The 12,203-nt window shown below is 39.9% G+C and overlaps 1 protein-coding gene across 2 annotated transcripts in view; it reads right to left on the reverse strand.

Annotated features, from left to right (window-relative positions):
- LOC121287286 (protein-glutamine gamma-glutamyltransferase 2-like) overlaps positions 1-11,969 on the reverse strand; it is a 72,150-nt gene extending 60,181 nt beyond the window's left edge. Inside the window, exons 1-2 of one of the 2 annotated variants that reach the window (XM_041205021.1) lie at positions 11,569-11,969; positions 11,022-11,201 (exon numbers count right to left, since the gene is read on the reverse strand). In XM_041205021.1, the coding sequence (XP_041060955.1) occupies positions 11,022-11,201; positions 11,569-11,578 (190 nt within the window). In that variant the 5' untranslated portion in view covers positions 11,579-11,969. Of the gene's footprint in view, positions 1-11,021; positions 11,202-11,535 lie in introns of both variants that reach the window. The other variant, XM_041205020.1, reaches the window with a different exon arrangement.
- Positions 11,970-12,203: the final 234 nt, after the last annotated feature.

Below are 12,203 nucleotides of genomic sequence, written 5' to 3' on the forward strand. Positions count from 1 at the left end.
ACAAAAGAAGCAATGGAGACATGAAGAAAAACTTTTTCATGCAGTGAGTGGTTAAGATCTGGAATGCACTGCCTGTGAATGTGGTGGCGGCAGGTCCATTTGAAGCCTTCAAGACAGAATTGGATTATCTGAAATAATATGTGGCATTACAGGGAGAAGGCAGGGGAATGACACTGGGTGCATTGCTCATTTGAAGACAAGGCATAGACACAATAGGCCAAATGGCCTCCTTCTGTGCGGAAACAATTCCCATTTTTGTGTTGTTTAAGTTGCCCAATCCAAATATTTGATATTTCCATTTTTATTTATGCACATAACAACACTGAATTATCAGATGTAGATTATTGATAAACCATTGTCTGAGTCAATGTCAGATTGCTGCGTCATACCTACATTTGCCTTGCAGACAGGGTCATCTCTCTTGAGTAGAGTCAATGAATGGTCAGTGAATTGGAAGGTGGAGAGCTAGTCATCTTTGGTCATCTATGCTTATGCTGTCAGTTCTGGATACGCAACCTGTGGCACCAATGATACAAGCCTTCCTGGGTGCTAGGATTTACGAATCTGGCGAGTTTACTTTTTGCTGTTGATGCTGTAGAACCCAGGAATCGTGAATAGTGATACCAGTACAATATGAGAGTTGCTTTTGACCTGTATCATGCAGTTAGTCCACTGCCTAACCCAAGTACTGAGAAACACAAGAACCAGAATACTGTTTGCGCTATTGGTGCGTGAATAAATAATACCTTTAGTGTAACAGTGATCTGTCTGCTTTTTTTACAGAGGTATAACTTATTTAAGATGATGGACAGTGGAATCACTGAGTGGAACTTTTGTGTGGCAATCTTGGATTGTCTGTTATATATACTTTATCCAACTTTCCTTTTGACTTCCATTTGATGTATCGCCTGTTTTGTGCTGAAGCTGGAAGTTCTACATGGATACCCGAGTGTTTTAGTAGGAACTAGTACAAGTGAATATTCGCAACATTTAATGTAATGGGCTTGTTTTCAAGGGGGTGAACAACGAACTGGAAGATTAAAACCACATATTTCATTAATGAGGACATTTCACCAAAGGGTCTCCCACCAGGAATCGATTAACTATTTTCTGTTTATGTCATATGTTCTATTTACACCACTGGCTGAGATGAGCCATAACTAGAACAATTTCTTTTCCAACTATCAAAACAGAAAGTATTTAACATTCTTAGTCATCTGCCTTATTTATGTTAACATTACACAGTATTATATACAATGTACAGCACAAAAACAGCCCATTCCATCCAACTTTGCTTGTGTTAATGCTCCACATCAGCCTTTTCCCATCCTACTTCATCTAACCTTCTCTGCATATCCTTTCTATTCCTTTCTCCTTTATGTGCTTATCTAGATTCCCCTTAAAGGCATTAATGATTTTTGCCTCAGCCACTCCATGTGGTGTACCTTCCACATTTTAACTTCTCTTTGGATAAAGAAGTTCCTCATTAAATTTTTTATTGGGTTTATTAGTGACTTTATGGTCCCTGGCTGTGGACTCCTCCACAAATGGAAACATATCAACAACTACCATAGCGAATTCCTTCATACCTCTATTAGGTCACCCCTCAGCCTTCTTTTTGCTACAGAAAAGATCCCAGCCTGTTGAATCTCATAACCTCTTGGTTCTGATATTGCTCCTGTAAATCTTTTATATTCTTTTCTAGTGCCTCTTGGCTATAAATTCCTATTGGCCATGATAAAGAGGAATTCTTGAGTCATTCACCACCAGTTTGAGATAGTTTTGTATGAGGTTCCCATACATGAAAAATTACAATACAAACAATGAAATGTTTAAGATTCATTTCAACTCAAGTGTGAATAATATTGCAACTCAAATGTATTTCATAAATTGAATACTTCATAACGATTATAAGATCGGAAACAATTGATTCAGTATTGTGCTCAGTATTTGGGTGATTTGAACTGATTTATGCTTTAAATTGATGACTTCATCACTGAACTAGAGGAGACAAGTAGGCCCAATGGCGTGCGTTAAAACCCAATTAAAATGAATAGATGCACTTTCTAGGACTAACCAGATGAATACACTGTTGTTTGTTATCTAGTGTCCTCAATATTCTATCAGCACTCATTGCTTTTTCACAATGTTTTGAAAAATTACCACAAAATTAGAGAGAAAAATAACATTAAACGTAATCCTTTTTAAAATTACTTTACTTTTAAAAGACACATTCCCTGAATAAGGGTGCAGGTAAAAAGTTGAAAATTTGCAAATGCTGCAAACTGGAAACAGAAACAGCGAATGTGGGAACCACACAGTGAACCAGTCAGCATCTGCACCTAGGTAAAACAGATTAATGTTAAGTGTCAATTCTGCCAGCATTGGTTGTTGTAGTATGAGAGGAAAAGTCGAGAGAGAAGTGACAAGTTTTTTGTTTCTTTTCATATATCCTGCATTTTATGTGGATTTTTCCTATAAATTTATCCTGCCTTTTTAGCTACTTTCACACCATTTTGCTCTTTTAGTTGCTTTTCATTGTTTCATTTTGATGATCATTGCACATCATCCTCTAGCTTTCAGCTTTTCAAAAAAAAAATACAAGCCATCTTCATGACAGTCATCAGCATTCCTTAAAGTTCAGGCTTTCACAACTTAGTGACCCTATTGAGATTTTTACTCAAAATGTCTTTGCCAAAACTGATTCCGGCAACAGATAATTTCATAATGTGTGAAGAACCAAATTTTACCCTGTCATAAAGCTATTAATGTATATATTTTTGGAATATCTTTTAAAATAGCGGTTTTGTCTGTGGGTGTTTCTTAATTGGATTAAAGCCAGCTAGTCTGAGTGCTTTGATGTGTACTAGTTTTGAGATGTAAACAGAGAGGTAGAGTGGCTTTGCATTTTTTGAATAGAGCATTCAAGAATTGGGATGAAAACTATCACCTAGCTAGCAAAGACCAAGCAGTATGTTTATAGTACTAATAAAATTGGTACAATGAAAGTGATTGTATTGTTAGAAGGCAGAGTTCAAAGAGGCTGGTGATACAATGTGAATTTACATTCAATAGACTATGCTAGGTATAACTTCAGTAGTGTTGTGTGTGTACAGCAGAGGCAATTTGAGATTAAACACAGCTGTAAGCCTGTTTCCACAGGAACAAGGTGAAAAGAACCTAATTTTGAATTTTTAAGGTGAAAATGCTTTGCCTGGTATCTGGTTAAAGCTATGGGTTGCTGTTGCCTTAATGGAGTTTAGTTTGGGACTTTGTTAAAAGTTATAATCGTAGTAATTTGTAGCCACGTTTATATCTTTAACTTGTGTAAATTAATAAAATGTTTCATTTAGCTTAATATAAAAACCTCTCGCGAACTGGTGGTATGATTCCTGAATTTAGAGTTGCATCTCAAACATAACACTTAACCTTATGGGTTATGACAGTTGTTTAAAGTTTCACCCTGGAAAACTAACTCAGTTTTACCAACTGCTTGGTCATAACAACCCCGATTGTAAATCACAGCCTGAATTTGTCACAGCAGATAACCCAGACTGTAAAGGAATTACACTTTAACGAGGTGTGAACAGCTGCTTGAACTGCCCAAAATAGCTGATGCAGATATTAGGATCATCTGTCTGATATAGGCTTTAAAGATGGCACAGAAAAAGGTTTACACTGATTCCAGAGATGTGAGATTACAGTTATGTGGATAGACTGGAAAAGGTGGGTTTTTTTTGGATTTCCAGCATCCGCAGTTTTTTGTTTTTATCTGGAAAAGGTAGGGTTGTTCTCCTGTGAGCAGAGAAAGCAAAGAAGAAATTTGATAGAAGTTCTTAACATTATGAAGTGTTTAGATGGAGTAAAAAAGATAAAACTGTTTCCAATGGTTGAAGAAGTGATAACTAGAGGTTACAGATTTAAGGTGATTGGCAAGAGAAGAAGGAGTGACTGCAGGAATAACATTTTTACACAATGAGTGGTTAGGATTTGGAATACACTGTCTGCTATGGTTCTATAGTAGCTTTCAAGAAGGAAGTGGATAAGTACTTGATGGGGGAAAAATTACAGGGATGTTGGGTAAAAGCAGGGGTTTGGATTATCATATCAAGAAGCTCAATTTTCAGCTCTGTTAAAGCATCTATATCCAAAAGGTCAATTTGGATCTGCTGTGTATTTGCTCTACTTTCCTAGGAATACAACCTATTTTACCAGTTACACTCCAGACCCTTTTACCCTACTTAGGAGCTTCAAAAGTTTCCTAAATATATAACTGACAACACACATGACATTAGAAAGGATTAATCACAAACTACTAGTGAGTAATAGAATGAGCAGCTTCAGACACTTCGACTATTTTTAGACCATTTATTTTGAGCTCCATTGGCAAATGACTTTAAGATGGATACACTGGGGTAGATTTTCTCTTTGTGCGAAATTTGCCAAGATTCCATTGGCTTCAATAAAAATAAAAATCGTGTGAGATAGAAAATGGTCTGTTAATTTGTCATTACACATTTTACATGCTTGTAAAATGTCAAAATCTACTCCTTCAGCTCATGACCAATTTTTTATCACTTGAGAAATGCCAGCAATGAGGCGCATGCGTGTGCCTCTGCAATATCATCACAAAGTCTCAGCTGGATCTAAAATGTTGCCCCCTCACTACTGAGTGCGTAGATTGCTATTCCTCGAGTATTAAGCATAATCGATCTTGCTTTAAAGAAACATACCCATTCCACTTTGCAGCCAGTACCAAAGTGGTTCTGACATCAAAGAAAGAAAAAGAAAACTTGCATTTTGTAGCACCCGGCTCATCCTCTGGATATACGAAAGCAGTTTGCCAATGTGCTGGTTCAAAGTAGTGATTGTCATTTTGTCCAGTAATTTTGTAACTGCTTTGGCTTTGTTCCTATTTTTAGATTTTGCTTGACTTACTCCAACTTTAAAGCATTAGCCCCTCCGTAAATAATAAGTTAACACCTATCATCTTTCTGGAGTGATAATGAATAAAAGATTAATTCCAAATCATTTTAAACTATAAAATTACTAGCACAAAAGCTAATAAAGCTTTTCAATTGTTTAACTTTCCTTCTCAAATGCAGTGTTATTGTGCACAAAGAGTTAAAATGATGATGCAAATGAATAAGATGGACTGATGCGGGAGTGACAATAGAATAGATTTCAATTTTTTCTACAACACACATATAATTTTTATCTGAAAGGGCAGAATTTTCCCACGGGTTAAACAAGTTGAAGATCCCAGCCCAACTTTGCAGGGAAGGAGATCGGCCGAAAAATCTTCCCAGCGGGGAGCTCCTAATTATTCACCTCCATGCTCGCCATCCTGTTAAGGACAGTGGGTGACTCCCAATGCTGCCAGCCCAGTCACAGGAGAACACAAGGGAGACTCAATATGGGGGCACTCTTGGAGGCATAAATCTAAGTGAGCATTTCAGACGAGCCAAACCAACTGGCCCCCTAGATTAGAGGGGAAACCCATCCGGCAGAAGCATTCTGGCCCCAGGTGCATCATCTCCTGATAACGTTCGTCTCTTTGGGACATGGAGCTCGGTCTCCAATGGTCGCCCAGCCCACCACAGGGAGATCACCTCCATGGAGGTGGCTGTCTTCAAATATGGTAGGGGGCTGCTCCGCCATTGATAAAATGCCAGCTGAGCCACAAAATTGCCCCAATTATGACCTGAAGCATATAAACTGCCTGCCCTGCCATATGCAATGGGCAGCCAATCCACTTCCCAGGTCACCCCAGGGAAACATCCCCAGTGGCAGGAATGCATCGAGGAGCTGTTCCAAGATGGCTTCCCTCTATTTTACTGGCTTCCCTGCCTCCATGCCCAGCACCACAGGAACAGGAAAATTCAGCCTAAAATCTTAAAAGCGTGTGCGATATTAGGAATAAAAAGCTGTCATACATTTATCTAAATTTCCTCTATCTGCTTTTAATTAAGATGGCTAATGAAGGAATTACTTATGATGCACTTATAGATTTGTTCCTAATGTCACATTGTGATTTCAGCTCAATGCTCCTTTCCAGAAGGCATTTGATAAGGTGCCACATCAAAGGTTATTGCAGAAAATAAAAACTCACGGTGTAGGGGGTAATATATTGGCATCTATAGAAGATTGGCTAGCTAACAGAGAGTTGGCATAAATGGGTCTTTTTCTTGTTGGCAGGATGTAGCGAGTGGTGTGCCACAGAGATCAGTGCTGGGTCCTCAACAATTTATATAAACGACTTGGGTGAAGAGACCAAAGGTATGGTTGTTAAATTTACTGATGACACAAAGGTAGGTAGGAAAGTAAATTGTGAAGAGGACATCAGGAGACTATAAAAGGGATATAGATAGGTTAAGTGCATGGCAATGATCTGGCAAATGAAGTATACTGTGGGCAAATGTAAATTTGTCCATTTTGGCAGGAAGAATAAAAGAGGAATATCATCGAAATAGTGAGAGATTGCAAAGCTCTGAGATTCAGAGGCATCTGGGTGTCCTGGTGCATGAATCACAAAAGGCTAGTACGCAAGTACAGCAGATAATTAGGGAAGCTAATAGAATGTTATTGTATTTAATTCCCCTTGCAATAAACAAAAGTAAGGAGGTTATGCTTCAGTTGTACAGGGCACTGGTGAGACGACACCTGGAGTACTGTACACAGTATTGGTCCCATTATTTAAGGATGTAAATGCATTAGAAGTAGTTCAAAGAAGGTTTACTAGATTAATACAAGGAATGGGTGGGTTGTCTTATGAGAAAAGGTTGGACAGGCTAGGCTTGTATCCACTGGAGTTTAGAAGAGTAAGAGGTGACTTGATTGAAATCTTTAAGATCCTGAGGGATCTTGACAGGGTGAATGTGGAGAGGATGTTTCCTCTGATGGGAGAGTCTAAAACTAGGGGGTCACTGTTTAAAAATAAGGGGTCATTCATTTAAGACAGAAATGAGGAGAAATTATTTCTCTCAGAGGGCCATGAGTCTTTGGAACTCTCTTCCTCAAATGACAGTGGAAGCAGAGTCTTTGAATATTTTTAAGCCAGAGCTAGATAGAGTCTTGATAAGCAAGGGGATGAAAGGCTACTGGGGGTTGGCAGAAATGTGGAGTTGAGGTTCAATCTGATCAGCCATAATCTTGTTGAATGGCAGAACAGGTTCAATAGGCCAAGAGGCTTACTCCTGCTTCTAATTCCTATGTTCGTATGTACTCTTGTGTTTTCTAGTTCCAGATCAGTTCTATATACATTTTGCATTGATAAGGTGGTTTCCCATTTAAGCCACTGGGTAAAATTTTACCGCTGTTTGGGTGGGTGGGTGGGTGGGGGGGGGGGGTGCAGTAGCGGGCGCAGGCAGGTGCACCTCTGATCAGTGCCCCCAATTGTGGGCAGGCCTCCATTTTACGTGGGCAGGCTAATTGAGGCCCGCCAGGAAGTGTGATGCGCTCCCTGTGCGGGCTGGAGAGGGGGATTCCCTCAGCTGGGAGTACGCTCTTTCACGCATGCACGCGAAAGAGCACACTGATCTCCCTGAGGCTAAGTGCTGCCTCAGGGAGCTCGGCTCCAAATTATAAAACATTAAAGAAACGAAATCAAAATTTCCCTGACACGTCCCCTCATGTGACATTGTCACATGAGTTGGGACGGCCATCACTTTTACTGAAAAGTTTGTTAAGTACTTAAATATCCACCCATGGATGAGATTTCATGCTTTTTCTTAAGCCCGCCAGGGCTCCCAGCCTGCCTGCCAACCCTAAGGTTTGATGGGCAGGTCCATTCATGATTTAATTACTTTTTAAATGGCCTCAATAGGCCATTGACAGGTCGGCGGGCACACAGCTGATTCGGCTGCACTCCCGCCGACCTGAAAATTGAAATGATGCTGGGTGACAACGGGAGCTCTGCCTGATGTCATCCCGCATCATTTTACACATCAGTGAGTGGGCCCCGCCCCCGCTCACCAACCGGAAGACCTTGCCCACAGTGTATGTTTGTCAGAATTGAATCTGGCCAAACTTGGTGATCCTCCATATATTTGGCTTCATTCTGACTGTAGCCAGTATCAAGCAAAGTTTGAAATGTTCTAATGGGCTACTTGAAATTTTTCAAATTTCATTTTCAGTCCTTTTAATGTTGGAAGAGATCCGATGACATTGCTCTTTATTCATGTTATCTCAAACCTTTTTACCCCCTTTAGGCAGTGTGGTTTAAAAAAACATCAAAACTGATTGTGTAGAACACAATTACTGCACTACAAAGATTGAAAAGGGTAGGTGAGCAGACAAGCTAAGCAAAAAAAATACACAGAATCAACAGCACAGAAATAATTTTTCACATTATCTGTAGAATTTGACAAAAAGCATTGCTTCTTGACTTGTACATCTTTCAGAGTTTGTATTTCAGATTGTATAATGGAAAATTATTGCATTTAATGCTGGCATCAAAATCGCAATCCTAAATGTATAATAGCCCAACTCATCTATACCACTTTTCATACAACCACTTCAACTGACAGTGAAAGGCTTGGCAGCTGCATTCTTTTTATAGCAAAAGAAAAGGTGTAAATGAAAGAGAATGTAATGTGACTAGAAAGTGCCAACAGGCTATTTGATTTTGTGCAACATTGCTCTGCAGATCAGCAAACATTATTAGAAATGTTTGGGATACATTTTAGTAACTCCGACAAATCTGTGCAGAATAATGCAGCGGTGGCACTTTTTACTCCAGGTTAGACCACAAGTGACCAAAGACAGTTGACAGAGCTTTCAACATCGGTGAGGCAGAAAGCTGGCACTATTGAATGCCTTATGTACCCATAAGGCCTTTATTCCTAATTTTATTGCTAATTTTACAACTCCCACAGACCTTTGGTAAAAAATGTGCTGGTTTTGTGACCCACTTTGTCACGTTTTAAAACAACAAATCTCTCTGCCTTGCCCTCTGCATCCTGCACAATTGCACTGGCACAGACTCACATTGCATGGGCTGAACTACTGGTCCAACGTCTGCTTCTCCTATTATCAGGATAAGATACCCAATTTCCCATCAGTGAGCAGTTTACTGGTGCTCATGAGGGCCACAAAATGATTAATGCATTTGTCCAACTGCTTGAACTGTTGTTCCCTTCTGGTCATGTTGCCAATCTGTCAAATCATCTCAAACTATTTCCGAAACCAAGCACCTCACAATAATCGACATGGTCCCTCATAATTTAGTACATTTTCTCCTGCTAAACACACTTGTTAGATAGCCACAAGCTCCATTAATGATTGCGTATATTTCGTAAGATATTTTCCATAACTTCTAACATCTCTGCTTGTAAATTTCAAGTATCACATCATAAGTAGTGAATCAAGAATGGGGTTGAGAAACTTATCAGCCATGACTGAATGGCGGAGCAGACTTGATGGGCCAAATGACCTAACTTCTGCTCCTATGTCTTATGGTCTTAAATTATCCTGAAAGAGCTGAAGCACAGCACCAGACAGAAATAAAGTTGAAACCTATTCATTCACGTGGGTGGTGACTGGGAAGCGTTCATCAGATCTGTCTGTTTCTCTGGTGCTCTAAAGATGTAAGTACCCATGATTTCCTCTCATAGCCTGCAACTCTAACTATAGGTCAAGTAGTTGTACTGCACATAGTGTTCAAGTCTAAGTGAGTAACACAGTTTCAGAGTAAATGCTGGGAGAAGGGAATGTGTGTGCACCCCATATTCATTGTTTCTTTGGGCATGAGTGATATTTCCCTCCTTCCAAATCTTGGAATCGCTCTTAATATCTTCCTAAATACTTAAACAAACTTGCTTTTTTAGTCTCTCAGCACTCTGTTTCACTCCAAACTCAGATCTGAATCTGGCTCTGAAAACGAATTCATAATGATGCAAAAGTGCCAGGATAACAGCACTGAAACGCAATGAGTTCACTGTGTTCATCCCCATTTCCCCATAGATCTGACTATTACTTGATTGCTCTGCAGGTCTAGTGGATATATATCCCCAATTTTCCTGTGGGCTGTGGATTTTGAATTCTTGAACTTTGCTGGGACAGGTTGGGAGTGTGTAGGCTGACTGATCCTATGTTTCAAACTACTCTGAATCTCCATCTTAGTAAACAGCCCTTCAATATGGAAACTGGCAATTTTGTTCAAAATGGCTTTATAAACAATGGACATAAACTAATTCTGGCAAGAGATTTTCACTTTCTGTTGTGTTGAGTATACACAAACCTTTTCTTTCAAAACAACTTTACAATGTCATTGCAGAAACGGATTTCCTCAGCTCTCCCAGTAATGAGCCTTGTCTGACGTGGAGCACTGATTGGAGATAGGACCTGAATAATGTAGCCTGGATTCCCCACCTTTGAATCCTGTCTAATGATGCTCAATGTTGGGAATCTGGGGACAGCTATGCTGTGTGCACATGGGAACTCTGCACTTATTTCCCTCAGAACCCTTCTAAAGCACAACCAGACTAGCAAAATGTAAAGAATTTGTCCTCTAGAAATCACTTTGGGCAGATATAGTACAAATGTTTAACAAATGATCATATCAGAAGTCCCTCTGCTACTTTATTTGATGATTTAACTAATTTAAAGGAATTTGAAGTACATTGTGTGCTAACTTCACATCACTGACAGTATTTATCATAACAATCTTTCAAATGAGACTTAACCCGTCTGCTCTCTCAGGGGGGGCCACAAAACCTCCCGGCACTATTTCGGAGAAGGGCGAGGCCGTTCTCCCAGTGGCCTGACCCATATTCATCCCTCAATCAACTAACACCGATGATCTGGGTCATTTTCACATTGCTGTTCATTGGCGCTTGTGCGCAAATTGGCTGCCGAATTCCCCTTACATTTTACAAGTGACTGCGCTTCAAAGGCTTTGGAACGTCCTGGGGACAAGTTTTTTTATTTTCTAAAATATGAACAACCGGCTCACAAAATACGGCAAATTGTGTTTGAATGCATCCTTGATCCATTTACCTCACACACAAGTGACTTCCCACCTGTTTCCACAATAACGGAGATCTGATCCTCTGCCCCTTGGTAGCCCCTGCCGGCGAAATGTACGGTGACGGTGAAGCGATCCCCCCGCCTCACAATCAATCGGTTGGAACCGAAATCGGCTGTCCTGTGGGCTTTGTTGTTGACTTCACACTGGAAATCTGTACCTGCTACAGCCAAAGCTGAGAAGGAACCAACAAGAAATGCTCAGTCAGTGGAATCCGCAAACTTGATGTTATAATTCTTAAGTTCAGTTTCACAAATCACAAATATTAATGATCCCATTCGCTTCATTTGCTTACAAAATAGCATATTCTAATAACCTAATATGCAATAAATTGGATCAGTAACAATAAAAGTTTCAAAATATTAAACTCTAAAGAGATATTTATAGTTACTTTTCAGGACTTTTTAACTTATTGCGTGACTAAACTTTAAGTAAAAGCCCTGATGTCTTCCTCACATATTATTTCATGCACTTTTGCCGCTACAACAACTTCATTCATTCACTCCTACAGGTTTTGTTCGCTGCTCCTGAAGTTCTCTGACCTTGTGCCATGTTCTCTCCCGAAAGGTTTTCTGCTCTTCTCACGTCGACCGCCCTCTGCTCCAACTCTGCATTTTCACTGAGCAGTTTGCAAACTTTTATAGTCAACCCAATACGTCACGCTAAAGTTTCTTGTGAAGCGAAAGAACGCCAGACCCGCGAAGCGTGGCATTCGACACATGCAAATTGAAGGGTGGTTGAGGCGATGAAAAAGTCTTTTTCTATTATTTGAAGACAACGCAGAAGAGCTCCCTCTGGGGGTACAGGTCATGCAAGGGGAGTCAAATCCAGTAAATCCTGAACTGAGAATCTCTAAATTGCTGATTCATTCTGATTTTAGCATTCTGCATTCGGTGGAAAGGGATTTTAGTCTTTCTTCTTCGATGAAAGGTACACCCACAGTGCTGTTAGGAAATTAATTCTAGGATTTTGACCAAGTGACATAATGATGGTGACTGCATTTCAAAAGTGCTTAATTAACTGTAAAATGCTTTGGGACATCCGGAGGCCATGAAAGGTTCACAAGCTATTCTTCATTAGTAAGGAATCACTTCAGTGTTAACCCCTGTAATTTTATAACATATTTTGTCTGCGTTATGAATTGATCACAAAATGGAGCCCACCATTTCCAACAGAC

This window comes from Carcharodon carcharias, chromosome 14, assembly GCF_017639515.1.
Source record: "Carcharodon carcharias isolate sCarCar2 chromosome 14, sCarCar2.pri, whole genome shotgun sequence".
NCBI classification, from domain to species: domain Eukaryota; kingdom Metazoa; phylum Chordata; class Chondrichthyes; order Lamniformes; family Lamnidae; genus Carcharodon; species Carcharodon carcharias.